This window comes from Arachis hypogaea, chromosome 14 (genome assembly GCF_003086295.3).
Source record: "Arachis hypogaea cultivar Tifrunner chromosome 14, arahy.Tifrunner.gnm2.J5K5, whole genome shotgun sequence".
Lineage (NCBI taxonomy): Eukaryota > Viridiplantae > Streptophyta > Magnoliopsida > Fabales > Fabaceae > Arachis > Arachis hypogaea.
The window spans coordinates 133516267-133533708 of NC_092049.1; the positions used below are offsets into that span (position 1 = coordinate 133516267).

At 24.0% G+C, this 17442-nt stretch overlaps 1 protein-coding gene across 1 annotated transcript; it reads right to left on the bottom strand.

Annotated features, from left to right (window-relative positions):
- Window positions 1-7102: 7102 nt before the first annotated feature.
- On the bottom strand, window positions 7103-8472 carry LOC112743249 (F-box protein SKIP23-like). Its single transcript, XM_025792467.1, has 2 exons — window positions 7303-8472; window positions 7103-7132 (listed from the first exon to the last, which is right to left on the bottom strand). Exons 1-2 carry the CDS (start codon window positions 8470-8472, stop codon window positions 7103-7105), a joined length of 1200 nt encoding a protein of 399 aa, XP_025648252.1.
- Between the last annotated feature and the right edge of the window lie 8970 nt (window positions 8473-17442).

Sequence of the window (17442 nt, forward strand, 5' to 3'; positions counted from 1 at the left end):
GATACGAGGTTCCCTGGATTAAGTGCCGTGGCTTGCCACCACGTGTACCAGGTTGAAAACTCGATACTCTGTTGACCCTACGACGTAAGTGTGACCGGGCACTATATAAATTCCCGGGAATGATACCCCCATTGAGTAATATTGATTATTTGAGAAAAAGCTATGCATAGACTCTTGGGGATGCACGTCGGGGGACGGTCTAAGGACAATTCAGACTTGTCGGGTTGGCTGGATAACCGACAGATGAGCCTCATCAGCCATAGGACAGGCATGCATCATATGCATTTGTATGCTTTGCTTGGGTTTGAACTAGTTTTGGTTTGCCTAATTGCTAAATTGTTCTTAACTGCTACTTGAACTATTTGCTGTAACTGCTACCTACTTGTGCTTTCCTTGTTTGTCTTGCCTGTGTTTGTTCTGGCGTGCTACATTTGAGAATGAACTTGGATGCTGAATTAATGATTGTGTTGTTTGATTGCATGGTTGATTTCTGATTGAGATTTTCTTATAAGAAAGGAAAGATTTTGGATTTCTGAAAGATTAAACATTGTTTCTTTGAAAAGGGTTTTGAACGATTTCCTATTGGTTTTAAAAGATTCATAAGGCAATGATAATCACTGAGTTTGAAAACAATTTCTTATTAAATATCTTCTTATAACAACTTTGAAACTCCGTAGTGAGACCGTGTGGTTAGGTTCTCACCCCCCTACAGCTTTACCTTTTCAGGAACCGGATGAAGAAGCATTAAGAAGTGATATACTGCGTTTGGTTTATAAGATGTTGTATTAATTAGATTATTTTCTTCCCTCGCCTTTGTTATTACGAGTTTATAAGAGGGATAGGAATTGTATGTTTTATATGTATATTATATTATGAGCTATTATGTAAGGAGTCTTGTATATGAATCTATGCCTGTTTGTATTTTTCTTAAGATAAAGTGTTTAATTTCGGTTTTTCTAAGAAATCAGCGATACAGTGTTGAGTCACAGGCTCCTATTTTAGTATTTAGTATGTAAAGTAGTCGTAATACTTCTTGCTATCAGAGTAGTGCAGCTGGAAGCGTGACTTCTGATAGTGAAGGTGTTACACCTATTATAAAACACAACTAATATATATATATATTTAAATTCTTACCCTATAATGATAGAGAAGGAAAGGGCTAGAATTTAGAATTCTCAAAATTAATATATATAATAAGAGTATTTTAGTCATTTTATATAATAGGGGTATTATAGTTATTTTTTATAAAAAATAATATTAATTTAGACGGATTCAAAATTTGATTCACTATTTTTCGGTTAAATTAATTTATCTGGCCTAATTTTGACAAAAATAATATAATTTAAGTGATTATATGTGTTAAATTTTAATTATTAAAAAATATCTTACAAAAAAGACGTTTTTTACGTCTTTATGGGAGCATTCCTATGAATTATAGCTCGCTCAAATGACATAATTTCTTCATACTCAATTAAGAAGTTGCGAGTTCGAGTCTCCTATTTTTGGTAAAAAAAGAAAAAGAAAACCAGATAAAAGTAGATAATAAATAAAAAAACCGATGTTTAAGTCTATTACTTAAATAGTTTGTTATTAAGAGGAAAATAGCAAAAATGAAAAAAAAAAAAAAAAGACAAAGTGGTAATGTTTCATGAGATACATAACTCAATTATGTCTCCGGCATATCAGCGCATGCCAAAAAGTCTTTGCCACACAAATTTTATTACCATCAGTGTCATACACTCACACTTCTTGAATTAATTTGCTCATCAAATTTTTTATTTTAATTTAATATACATATATTTGAAAGATAATGTTATAGACAATTGAAATGGACAAATATATAATATGGTTATAAAAAAATAAAAAAACAAAAGTACATACGTATATTTATAATTTTTAATTATATATTTTTTACCTTATTTTATATAATTATTAAAGAGAATTATTTAGGTAACATTATTAAGTTAAACACTTTAATTCTTAACAACTTTTAAATATTAACTTAATCTTTAATATTTTATTTTGTTAGACAAATATATTTTCACATCAAAATTCAATAAAAATTAGATAAATTAATCCCTATTAATATTTAATAAAAACATAATAATCTAAAAAAAATGATAAAGTATATTTTTTGTCCCTGAAATTTGGTTAAAATTTTAAAAATACCCCTCAGTTTTATGTTGTTTCAATTTTGTTCCAAAAGTTTTCGCTTTGCATCAAATATACCAGCGACAACTAAATTTTTAAAAAATTTAAGACCAATCTAACAATTATGCATGAAAATTATGCTTGATTTGCTTGTATTGAGGATTGTTCTTATGAAATTGTTATTGAATTGATCTTAAATTTTTTGAAAAATTAGCCGTTAGGAGTATATTTGATGCAAATCAAAAAATTTTGGGACAAAATTAAAACAAAATAAAATTTAAGGATATTTTTTAAACTTTTATCCAATTTCGGAACAAAAAATATATTTTATTCTAAAAAAAATTATATCAACTTTTTTATATAAATGAATAATTTGATAAAAAATTGATTTATGTTTAAAATTAAAGTTTAAAAAACAATACTAATTAAAATATGTGACTAAAGTTTTTGAAAAAATTAATTTAAAATAGTACTCTAATTATGTAGAAACAAATTTATTGTTTAAGAACAGAGAGATAAGAAAACTAAATGCAGGAAAGTGCAGCTAGAATTTCACTTGATATTTATATTATGAACTTGTGATATTGAGTACTCTTTAATTTTCCTTTCAGGATAGATAATATGATCTTTCGTATATATAAAAGATCGAAATGTAATGAAAGTTAGATAAAAATTGAAAAATAAATAAGAATTAGACTAAAGTATGAACGTGATCTATCTAGATTAAATCAGCTCCTCAAAACATAACAATTTTAACATGCTTTCATTTTCAATTTCATCACCTGAGTCAGTATGGATTATCCACTTATCCTCACAGAAAATATAATCAAATAATAAGATACAGCAGCTTGATGAAATTTTATAAGAGCAATAGGATTTAGAGGAAAAATTAGAATTGAGTTTTGGTAAAAACATTTAAAAATTGTTTTTGCTTCTACTTTTTTTTAAAAACAATGTATTATTAATTTTTAAAAAAATATTTCATTTTTTAATAAAAATATTTTTTTAAAAAAGTAATATCTAAACATATTTAAAATAAAAAAAATTACTTTTTTTTTTTAATTAAAAAACTAACCCAAACTAGCACTTTAGTCTTTCACCTATATATTTTATCACAGAAGATTATACTCAAATTATTGAGTACTAATAGGACTATTTAGGTAATAAAATTATCTTTATCAAATTCTTAACGAAGTTATATACTAGTTATTTTTAGATATATAATTTTTTATATATATACTTTAATGTATTTTTTAATAGATAATTTCATGATAATATTATAATTTTTATAATAAAAGAATAAGAATTCAATTTTTATCATTTTGAATATGCAGAAAGAAGTGAAGAGAACAAAAGTATTAGAAAATTGAGTTCTATTCATAAATTCTATCCATACTTATAAGATCTTAATTGGTCTTATCCATATATATGTCCCATTATTTTAATTATTTTTTTTGAAGTTATGAATAAGACTTAAACTCAATACTTTTTAAATAAAAAAAATATACTATTTAAATTATAGTTCATTAACTCTACTATTTTATTAGATACTATATATTGATATGACTACATATATGTTATCTGATAAATACTATTACTTACTATATATGATATGATCTTGTTGAATATATTAGCCTGAACTTATTGTATGTAATAAGCACCATGCATATGTACATCAATGTCCATATAATATCTTTATCTTTATTTAGATGATATTATGGTAGTTTACTATATATTAGAGTGTGTTTGCAATTTCAAATTTTACAAGAGAGAATTTTTCTTTTTATAAAAATTGGGAGACACAAAATAACATACATCTCGAGAAGAGAAAGATATTTTTATTTGTACGATTAAATATTGTAAAAAATATAGATGCATTAATTAATGTCTTTGTTAATTTAAAAATATTATACGCACAAAAATTAACTGATATACATATATATTTAGAATGGATTTTATAAAAATAAAATTTTTATATGAGAATATAAAAATATATTTATAGTTATTAAATTAATTTTAATGGCTAAGATTAAATGTATTTAATAATTGATATATAAATAATACATTTATTATAATAATTAAATTTATATGTGAATATATTTATAATCATTATATTTATAGTTATTTTTTTTTAAGACAAAAAAATATTTTATTTTATTAAAAAAAATATAGAATCCAAAATTCAGGACATAAAAAAAGAAAAGTGAAAGACTCCCAAACTTCACAACACATGAGTTAGTAGGTAAAATAATTACCTTTTGGTCGAGCTTCTTGATTTCATCTACCACTTTTTCTAGTCACATCTTTGTTGTTCGAAAACTCTTTCATACCATTCTTTCCAAATACACCAAATAAGGATCAGCATAAATCTAATTGAGATATAGAGTTAGAAAGGAGATTGAGCTGAGTTTTCAGATTTCTTGTACATGTCCATTTTTGAATAGGCAATGAAGAAGAAGAACGTTAAAAAATAATTACGTGTCTTTATTCAAATATAATTAATTGTAGGCCGTTAAAAATATTTAATTATTAAAAATAATTAAATTTTTTTATAATATTTAAAAAAAAGACTAACTTTTTTATAAAAAAACAAACATATTTCTAATTATTTATTTATTTTTTATAATCTTTATATTAATATTTTTTATTTTTTCTAAAATTTTAATAATTTTTATTAGTTATTTATTTTGTTTATTTATTTTTGTGATTTTTTATTTTTCTAAAATTTTAATAATTTTTATTAGTTATTTATTTTGTTTATTTATTTTTGTGATTTTTTATTTTTTTTTTCATTAACAATAAAAATCCAATATACAAATTCAACCGTTATGAACATCTCAGCACAATGAGAACCATTATGAAGTTTATATCACTGAAAAAAAAGGCTGTTCCAAAAAAAATATTCTAATGTCGACTCCTGTCTTCTACAAGTGTAGAAGGAATAACCTAATTTGTTGTCAAGAAAAAAAATTGAAGCCTTAGATTTGTGGGCAGGTATTTTTTTTTCATTATAAAATAAATTGGAGGGTCCAACTAATATGTTTAAAAAAAATTTTAACATTAAAATGCAAATCTAAAAGACCAGATTTGTATATTTAAAAAAATTAAAATAAAAAAATAAATTTAACTTTTAGATTTGCATTTAAAAAAAATTACAAATTTAAAATACACCAAATTTTTACATTATTAAAAAATACCACAAAAACCACAAACACTAAAATTAAAAGAGAGTTACTAAGATAAAGACGTTTAAAACGTTTTTTTTTTAAAGATATTTTTTAGTAATTAAAATTTAACATATATAATCAATTAAATCGTATTATTTTTATCAAAATTAGACCAGATAAATTAATTTGACTAAAAAATGGTTAATCAAATTTTGAAGCGAACTAAATTAATATTATTTTTTTATAAAAAATGACTACAATATTGTTATTATAAAAAATGACTAAAATACTCCTATATATATATATATATTGAAAACTTTAAATCCTAACCCTATAACGGCGGAGAAGTAAAGGACTAGAATTTAAGATTCTCAAAATTAATATTATATAATAAGAGTATTTTAATTATTTTCTATAATAAAGATATTGTAGTTATTTTTTATATAAAAAAATAATATTAATTTAAATCAATTCAAGATTTGATTCACTATTTTTCGGTCAAATTAATTTATCTATCCTAATTTTGACAAAAATAATACGGTTTAATTAATTATATGTATTAAATTTTAATTATTAAAAAATACCTTTAAAAAAAGATGTTTTAAACGTCTTTATCTGGCTCCCAAATTAAAAAAAAAATGAGATTCTTTCCCGAAGTATATATATACACACTATTCTATTTGTTCAAACCTTTGTTGTATTTGCAAATAGAAAACATAGTTGAATGAATGACACTTTATTTAAATATTAAATACATATTAAATTATACATGAGCTACAAAAAAAATAAAGAAATAATAAGAAACTAATTTTAAGTAAGTCAGAAGCTAGCATCAGTAAAAATAATAAGTTCAATAAGCTTTGTCCCAAATAGTTTGCAACTTGCTCTTCGGTCTCTATGGAGCATGAAGATTTACATTTTGAATGTAACACACTACCAGTTGATAATTACCAAGGTCTGCATATCTTTAATAATAATTATTAATATTCCAAGCCATCAACCTAACTAATGATTCCTAAAGCCACCTTGCCATGACAACATCAAACATCTTCTTAGGCCAAGAAAAATATACCTCAAAATTACATCCAAAATTATTCATATTTTACCATATGTTCATCTTCGTCAATGTCATCTGTCACCCACCGTATTGGCTCTTGAGTACCAGCTACCATGCATTAGTTGATAATATTAATATTAATTAAAATTAATCTTTAATCAAATTGGCCTCAGTTTACATCTAAAGCTGCACTATTTAATAGTTTTTAAGAGGTTAGAGGAAAGACTATTATTAATAGAGTAATACTAAGGAATTAACCAACTTTTTTTTTTACTAACATCAATACACCTTTTAAAAATTATTTTATTTATTTTAAATTTTAATTTTTTAAATTCTAAATTATAAATTTAAACACTAAAATTAATTAATATTAACAAACTAAAAATTAATTTTTTATGTTTTTTCTTATTAAAGTCATGCCCATTTGTCAATCTATCTCCACTTCCTTTGTAATTCTTCAAATTCGCAGCACGGTTTTGATGCTACTAAGGTACATATATTTGGTTGGGTAAAAATAAAGTGAAAGTTTTTAATGGATGAGTTTAACACATGTTTTTACTAAACAATTTCTACTTATAACTAACATTTTTTTTCTGTTTTTCACATCTAACGCATTTTCCCACATATATATACAATGTATTGTGATTTATAGTAAAAACCTCCAAAAAAGCGCAAGGTGAGGAAAATAAGTAACATTTGACTAAAATAATTAAATATAAAATAGATGTCACCTTTGTATAGCGAACAAACTTGTATGCTAACAATCACAAAAAAAAAGTCTTGTATGTATGCTAATAGAAAAAAAAAAGGGTAAGAATAAAATAAAGATATAATATAAGAGACTTAGAAAGGTAAAAAAATACAAAATACAAAATAAAAAAACCTAAGCTAGGGTAATATCCAAATAGGATGACAAAAAAAGTTTACCTCTGTTAAAAATGTTTGGAAACTTCCATCTTCCAAATCGAAGATGACAATCTCATAAGAGGGAGTAGTGTCTTCAAAGCACACTTCACGCAAGTAGATTTGATTTCCTTTACAATTCAAAGAATTACTTGGCAGTATTTGAATAGAAGAATTGAGTCCAATTAGTAGTATGTAGTTTCCCAAACTGTGTATTCTTGACCATGTTTTCTCATTTTTTTTCAATTCATAGATATCAAATTTGACAGTCTCGCCCAACCACTTATAATTCTTCATGCAATACCTATCTTTTGCCCCTTTTACCAGCATCAATAAACTTCCATTATCACCTCCAATTAGATAATAACAATTATACATTCCATTGGATGGAGGTGGTGTGGCTTCATGTTTTCCTCCCACTGGTCCTGACTTTGTTCTTGTATCAAATTCATATAGTTGGCCATTACCATCTACTGCAAATATTTTCTCTTCAAAAAATATGACATCATGAACGTCGTCTAGATCTTTTGTTGGAAATCTAATCCATCTATTCTCGTTTGGCATGTAAAAGGCCAATTCTAGTAATGATCCATATATGACCACTGCTATAAAATTACTGTCATCGTCATTGTTAGGAGCTGAATTTATAATAGCCTTCCAAATTTGGATTTGATGCATGAAAATAGTATTTCTAGTGATAATTTTGTCCCCACAATACATAGTACATTCATCCCCATTAATATTAATTATATTTGGAAGAGTTGAAACTGGAGGAAGATCCAAGTGAACCTTTGTAAATGGATTTAACATTCTTATCGTACCTTCATATACCATTACAATGATTAGCCATCCATGACAAGAACCACGCATGCAGTTGTCTTGCATATCTGGTAACATGAGGTGGTAAATCCCCTTCTCTTCGAGACTACGAGTGTGAAAAATTCCTTCATCTTCGGGAGCACGAACTTCTTCTTCAAGAGCATGAGCTTCTTCTTCAAAAGATTCTGTAGCAGCACTGCCCATAGATAGCACCAGCCACGGAACTTTGTTGCCATCAGGAATTTTCGGAAGTTTCAAATTCCATTGCTTACAAATTAATCGAAGTCGAATGTAATTGTCATATGAATAGAACCCCTTAGTAATTTCGTTTAACAAATCTTGATGAATGTTTGACCATCGATCAAACTCACCCATTGCAAATTTTAGATGAGACCCAAACATAGAATATAAAGGAGAAGACTACTTAAAATAGATATGGATTAGTTATTATATTTAAAAACGAGATAAGATCGATAAGATTTGGCACGTTTAAAATTAAGTGGAAACTAATCTCCAGTCTATTTCACATGAAATTGTTTTTAGATAAATGACACTTTTACTATTTGGTTTAAAAAAAATTGATTTATTTTATATAAATGATTTAATTAAAAAATCAATTGATATAGCTATGATGTTAGATTTTTTATTGTATTTTATTTTAAAAATAAATTGACTAATTTAAATTGGAAAATTGTAATTAATTGTTTATTATATAATTTTTTTAACTAAAAATAATTAAAAATCATTAAAAAAAATAAAATTATCTAATATATTGGACCAACTCAATGTTAATCAGGTTTTTTTATTATAAAATATAAAAAAAATTAATTTAAAAAAAATTATGTTATTTTTTAGGATTTAATTTTTTTATTGTATTTTCATAAAGTTTACACAAAATTCACCTATCACATGAATAGAGTAATACGAATACATATAATTAAGGTGAAAACTCATGTGCAATCGACTTCACGTGAAGTTGATTGCTGCGTTAGATAAAAATTTAGTTGACTGCATGTGAGTTTCCACCTATAATTAATCATATGAGTACAATAATACGAATACATACAATTTTATAAATCATTAATTTAAATTATATCTATTTAAATTTTAAATTACAAACTAATATAAATTTAAATATTTAAAATTCTAATTATTTAAATAAAATTAAATTTATTAAAAAATAAAAATATACTAATACAATTCAAATCGTATTAAAACGTAAACAAGTTTGTTAAGTCTATAAACAAACTTTACGTAAATAAATAAGTTTAGTCAATGTGATAGATGAATTTTGTACAAATTTTATGAAACACAATTAAAAAAAATTAAATTCTAAAAAATAACATGATTTTTTGTTGAGAATTAAATTTTTTTATATTTTATAATAGAAATAAAAAAATCTCATTAACATTGAATTGGTCCAATATACTAGATAATTTTATTTTTTAATAATTTTTAATTATAATTTTGGTTAAAAAAATTATATATTAAATAATTGACTACAATTTGTCAATTTAAATTTGTCAATTTGTTTTTAAAATAAAATATGGTGAAAATCTAATGTCATAGCTATATCAATTGGTTTTTTAATTAAATCATTTGTATAAAATAAATCAATTTTTTTTAAACCAAATGATAACACGTGTCATCCATCCAAAAATAATTACATGTGAAGTCGACTGCAGGTAAATTTTTACCTTAAAATTAACCATGGTTAGTTAGTTATTCGTGTTTTTCAAAATTTAAACTGATTTCTCATTTTTTAAAAAGATCCCCTACATATAGACCTTTTTAATTGAATCATTTTGTCAATAGTATAACAATGTATAACTCAATAATATTCACTAAAAAGTAAAAACCGAACTCAGTTTTTATATATAATTAAGAATCACAGTACTTAAATCTCTTTTTAAATTAAATCAAAATTAAATTTTAAAATTTCAAAATAAAAAATTTAAATTCCAACTAAATGTCTTAGCACTTATGAGAACATAATAAATCTAAAAATCAAATTCTAACAAACTCATAAATCAACCTTCCAAAAATTTATCTTCAAATTTATAATTTGCACCCATAAAAAAATATTAGAGTTAATAAAATATTTTTTATAAATTAAAAATATCTATAATTAAAAATTTAATTAGATATTTAATTATATATTTTTTAAAAAATATTATATTAATTTTAATATATTTGATATAAAAAAACTTAACTACAAATTAAAATAATATAAAAATTTAATTAAAAAAATAAAAATATCTAATTATAAATTTAGTAAATAAAATTATAGAAACTAATAATTAAATTTATAAAAATTATAAAATTTATTTTACTAAAAAGATAAACTTTTTTTCATACAAATCTCTTCAAACCTTTCTTTAAATCAAATTAAAATCAAATTAAAATTTCAAAATAAAAAATTTAAATTTCAATAAAGCCTCCTATAAAATAATAGGCGAATTCTTTGATATAGATAGTGTATAAACATCTACATATATAAATTTTTGCTAGAGAAACACTGAATAGACAAATGTTCTTTGAAGGGACAATTATTAGTAGCAGTAATTCACAATGTCAAGCACGTGCAATTTGTAAGATTAAAGGAAGATGATTGAGTAATTTGAATATCTGTGATTATTGATTAGATATTTACATGGACCATTTTATGGTACATGGCTTTAATATGTTTTCTAGGCTTATTTTCTGTAAAATAATTTAAAAAAAAAGGTTAGTTTTTGTAGGTCTATTTTATTTATTGTTTTATTTTAATTTATTATAACTTTAAAATAAATTCTTAATTTATTGTACATTTGAAATAAGTACTTGATTATTGGAATTAATTTTTAGGAGAAAATTTTATTTATTCATTACTAAGATTTAAAATTTTGTGTTATTTTATATGCAATGGCTTTATGTTTTGGTAAAATTTAAAATTTTTATTAATATTAATTAAAAATAAAAATTTATGTAAAACTTACTTATATCCTTAATTGAGAAAAGATATTAATAATATAAGTATTTACGTTGTTGTTTTTTTGGTTTTGTAATACTATTTAATATAATTATTATAATTTCAAGAATTTGGTAATTATTGCGAAATTTACTATTGTTAAATATTTTGTCAGTTATTTTTTGGGTTTTAATATTTTTATTATTAGTAGTAGTAGTAGATGATGCAGTTAGCTACAGAGAAAAAATCTAGTAGTACTAGTAGTAATGATGTAGAAGATGAAAACGAACGAAAAGATAACAATCTCTATCTATACAATAGAATAGAACAATCGATTAAAAATGACAATTTACAAAAAAGTCCAAAAAACACCTAATTAAACTTCATCTCCTGTTCCTTGTCCATTTAATATTTCTTCAGCAATAATCTATATATGTAGATATCTTTTTTCAATTTATAGTTCTACACAGAAAACTTTGCCTACGAAATATGAGTAGAAATAAGAGCTAACCGTGAACTCTTCGCCCTATATAAGTATACCTGACATTTTTCTCTGTCCTCGTGTCCGTTTTTTATTGTGGGAAAATTTTTCTTTCCATCTCCAATTAACACGGACATTATTTTATTTAACAAAGAGGAGTGGTACACATACAAGTCATTTAGTTTACAAGTTGGGTGAATCTTAACAAAAAGTACGCTGACCCATATATGATTTTTATGACGTGTTTCGTGTTTCTCCTTCTCCTCCTCTTCTTCTTTCTTCTTCTCCTACTCTTCTCCTTCTTCTTCCATGAAAACAAATTTCTTGCCAAATTTGTTCGATCTCCTTTGTGTGTTCTTTTTTTGCCTTTTTATTCGTTGTTTTATTTGTGTTTATTATTGGTATTCTTGCTTCGTTTTTTTTTTTCGATTTTCATGGTTTTTAAAATCAAGCTTTGAAATCATTTTGAAGATAATGGAACTTCAGAAATACACCAAAACGATTACAGAAATACACCTAACCGATTACAGAAATACACCTAAATAGTTACAGAAATTCACCCAAACAATTATAGAAATGCATCCAAAGGATTACAGAAATACACCCAACGGATTACAAAAATACACCCAAAGGATTTAAAAAATACACCCAAAATTCGTTGAAATATACATTATGCATAATTCAGAATTCTTCATCTTTCTTTTCCTCATCTTCTGCTGCTTCTTCTTCTTCATTTTTTTATTTCATATTCTCATAATTGTTGTTGGGAGGAAAAAATCAAACAAAGAAAAAAAATACATAATGTTGCAAAATCAAAAGAAGAACGAGGAGAAATACGCCGATAAAGATGAAACACTTCAAAAATGTAGAAGAAGAAGAAGAAGCACGGAAAAAGAAGAAGAAAAAAAAAAGGAGACATAAAAAAAATAAATAAATAAATGACTTGTATGACTTATATAGGAAAACACTTGTACGTGAAGAATTTCTCCTTAATAAAAACTATATTTGATAGACTTTTTAAATTTTAGAAAATAATTATATTATTTACCCATTATAGAATGAATAAGAAGAATGATGAAGTTTTATATTTAGGTGCAATTTCCTGATGAAATGACTAGAATGATTTTTATAAGGTTTATGTCGGCTAAATTTGTTTAACTTAAAATTTAAATGAATTTGATTTTAGAGATAAAAATTTATTTATTTAAATAGGTAAAAATTTAAAATTTTATATCTTTTCAAATTTTGCCAATGAGTAATAGCTCAAATGGCATAGATTTCCCACAGTCTCCTATCTTTCCAAATTTTTTGCCAATGAATAATAGCTCAAATGGCATAGACTTTCCATACTCAATTAAGAGGTTACGGGTTCGAGTCTCATATCTTTAGTAAAAAAAAAAATTTATTATTTAAAATTTAAAATTTTTATTTGATTAATTTAAAATTGGTTGCATTGGTTAGGTTCATAATTTAGTTGGTAGCTGATTACGAAAATAAATAACTATGAAACAATCCAGAGAGTATAGAATATTTGATTTAGTTACTATTTAATGTTTGGAGTTTTTATGGTAGAAAAAGTATATTTAGTACCTTTAAATACTAGGCATAGTTTAAAATTATGAAAAATTATAAGGATAAATTTATAATATTAATTTAATTATTTAAAAAAATTGAAGAAGATAAGTGTTTTGATACCGTGCATGTTAATGTCAACAACCTCTAGTTTTCATGGCGGTCATTCTCTTTATTCTCTAGCATTGCTTTGAGAACATCCTTTTTTATTTTGTTACTGTCAGCTCCTCCTCCACCTCATTCTACAACACCATCCACTTCTCCTTTTTTCACCTCAATTGGAGAGCAAGCAAATTAAATTTGAATTTAAACGAAAATTGAATTAACGAATCTCTAATCATCAATTTTAAATTTTAAATTTTTTCAACAGATCTCATTGAATTCTTTTTGAAACTCTTCAATAATAACAATAAAAATAATAATCCAATTACATTCAGAAGTTTTTGAAAATTATAAATAAAAAAGAGAGTCAGTGAAGTTCGATTTTCGCCGTTCTTTATCAACGGCACAAAACGTGCCAACAAAGTTGAAGCTTTGTTGCTTCAGTCGTGAAAGACATCCAAAAAATATTTTAAGAGAAACACTTGTGTAGTGTTTAAATGAATTGGGACTAAAACTTTGGAACGGCAGCAAGAAGTAACTATGGAGCAACGATAAAATAGATTTTTCGTTCAAGATGAAAAGATTGTTGATGTTTCAGAAAGCAGGCCACTCATAATGTTCAGTGAAATTGTAGTTCTGATGGCATCAATTGCTACGTTTTTATGGAGGATGAGAAGAAAACCAGGTGAACTAAGCCAGATCTGTAAATACATTTAATTTTGGGTTAAAACTGGCATTTCCAACAATCACTGGACGACAGCCATCCAACCCTTTATTTTGAATCTTGTTGCATGGTCCTTTAAGAGCCTTATTATTCTTTCTCCACCAAAGACATTTTCTTAATGTTTTGGGTAAAGTATTAAATTAATTTATTACGTTTAGGTGTAATTTTGTTTTGGCTTTTAAGGTCTAAAGTGTTTTATTTGAATCCAAAAAAATTTCATTTAGTTTTAATGTAGTTCCATCGTGAGGTCAAAATTAAATAATTAACGAAATGTCCTACATAACAACAATACAAGAATAAGGTCTATAATTTGAAGAACAAGCACAAGTTTCAGAAATATAAAATCAACCGTAGATGTATCAATACATTAATTATCATTCTCTTTAGTTTTATAAAAAATATTTCATTTAAATTGTAAGAAGAATAATAAATAAATGTATTGATACATCCGCGGTTGATTTTGTGCATTTAGAACTTATATTTGTTTTTCAAATTATTGATATTGTTCTTGTATTGCTGTCATATAAGACATTCTATTAATTATTTAATTTTAACCTAATATTGGAACTATATTAAAATTAAATAAATTTTCTTTTAAATTTAAATAAAAAACTTTAAATTTTAAAAACTAAAATAAAATTATGCTCAAATTTAAAGGACTAAATTAGTACTTTAGCGTGATGTTTGTTTTCCGTCGTTCTTGGGCTTAAGCCTTTTGTAATTTGTATACCGGAAAAAAGAAACTCTCCACCTCGTTTTTGTGGGCTAGAAGCACGAAGCCGTTTTCAAATTTTGAAATATTTAGGTGGTTTGAGAACAAGCTAACATAAGAATTAAGGGAAAAGTACAGATAGATCTCTCACTTTTAAAATTTTTGATAAATATATTTTTGACAAAATTTAAATACAAAAAATTTTTTGACTTTAATAAATAGAAGACAATTTAATTTTTTTGTCTATTTATCTCTCATACACCAAATGAAATTGACTGACGTGGTTAAAACACTGTCCAAGTGTCTGTTACGGTGTCACGCTGAAAAGGGAATAAAGTTTGAAGGACAAATAAGTCCTTGATGTCGTTTTGTCAATAAAGTTTAAAGGACAAATAGGTCCTTGAGAATTTAGTTCATTATGATTCTATATGTATCATATATTACTAATCTAATTGAAATATACCTATATTATGTATCATATATTACTATCTAATTTAATAATCAAATGTGTCACATGACACTTTTATTAAAATTGAGAGAAAATATTTTTTTCAAAATTAATAAACTCTATTCCTAAATTCTCTCGTCTACCTCTCTCCATTTTTCTATTTAATTTCTCTCTACTATTTTTACTCTATATATAATTTATATTTTATATTAGTAATTTGACAAATTAAAATATGTCATCCGATATTTTTTACAACTAAAATATTTTAAATGTAAAAGTATATACATTAAATTATTTTAAATTTTAGATAACGAATATTAAAATTAATTATTAATAAAAAAATTAGACTTTTTCATATAAAAATAATAACTAAAAATTTTATTATTTAATTTTTTTTATCTACAGATATCTTAGTCTTCTTAATCAGAGACTTTTGTCAACTTACGACTTTTTTGTAAAAGTAGTTTGATTTTATAAATCTTTTGTGTCATGCATAATTTATACTGTTAGAACAAAGTGAACTATAATTTAAAAAAAAAATTATTCCCGTAATGTTATTACGGATAAAAATATTAGTTCTAATATAATACACAAATACACTAATGCTAACTTAATACATGAATGATCCACAAGTGAACTAATACTAACTTGATGCATAATGAATTGACGCTAACTAATGCCACTAATATGATGAAAGCTGAACTAAGTGAACTAATACTAACTTGATGCATAATGAATTGACGCTAACTAATGCCACTAATATGATGAAAGCTGAACTAATGTAATTTAACAAATTCTAATATAATATATAAATGCACTAATCTATTATATCTATTATATTTATTATTCTATTATATATCTCTAATTTTAAGGCCAAAATGTGACATATGTCACTCTCTCATTGCAATTGAAATCAAATCTTTCCCTCCAAAATTAAATAACTCTCCCTTCTTCTCTCTTCCTTTCTCTATCTCTCTCATTTTTTCACTCACTCTCTTATATATCATTATCGATGACTAATTACGAATTTGACAATCAAAATATACAACATAACATTCTCTAATTGTATTTAAATTAAATTAAAATACTAAAATTGAAATATAACTATATTATATTTATATATTACTAACTAATTTAATAACTGAAATGTGTCACATGACATTCTCTTCTTAAAATTTAGAGAAAATATTTTTCTCTAAAATTTGTAAACATCCTTCTTATATTTTCTTATCTACCTCTCTCTTTTTTTCTATTTCTCTTTATTCTTCTCATTCTATAAATAATTTATATTTCATATTTTACATTAGTAATTTGACAAATCAAAATGTATCACCAGATATTTTTCATTATAATTAAAATAAAAAATTTTCTTAGCTTTCAAAATTAACTAACTCCCTCTCTCGTTATTTTTCTTTATCTTTCTCTTTCTTTTCTCTCATTCTTTATTTTTCTCTACCTTTATGTTCTACAAAAATTATAATTAACAACATAATATAATTTAAATAAAAAATATTATATATATATATATATATTTATTTAATTTTAAATTTTTACTACTTATCTTTTTAATATATATTTTTACTTCATTTCTTTTAAATATTTATTACATATAATTTTAAAAAAATACTAATATTGTGATTAAAAGTTAAAATTAAGATTCAATTGTTTTTTAAAAAATGAGTTAATTTTATAACTATTAATATAAATTTTTTTATGTTAATATATATCTAATTATATTTTTAAAAATATATAAAAAAATATTATTTTTAAATAGCAAGTATAAAAATTAATTATTTCTATTTGTGCAACAAACTTAATATCTAATCAAATATAAAAATAGACACATCGAATTCTTTCAAATTTAAAATAAGGAATGTTAAAATTAAGTAAAAAAAAATTAGTTTCTTTCATTTGAAAATAATAACTAAAAAACTTATTATTTAATTTTGTTTAAGACTCTGGTCTTCTTAACCGATGGGGACTTTTGTCCCTTACGACTATTTTATAAAAGTAGTTTAATGCTATAAATTTTTTGTGTCATAATCTATAATATCAAGATCAACGTAATTTTATAAGATTATATTCCCGTAATAGTATTATGGGTAAAAATACTAGTTCTAACTAATGTGAGAAAATTGAACTAATGCAATTTAAGAAAAAAAAGTAGAAATAGAACAAGTCCAATTTCTGCAATTTTAATACGAATAATCTAAATTATAGAATGCAACAAATTAACTAAATTTCAAAATACAAGCATAATTTTATAAACTAAATTCTCATAATAATAGAAGCATAATAGAAGTACAATGAACTAAATTCTGAAGAACTTATTTGTCCTTCGAACTTTATTTGCAAA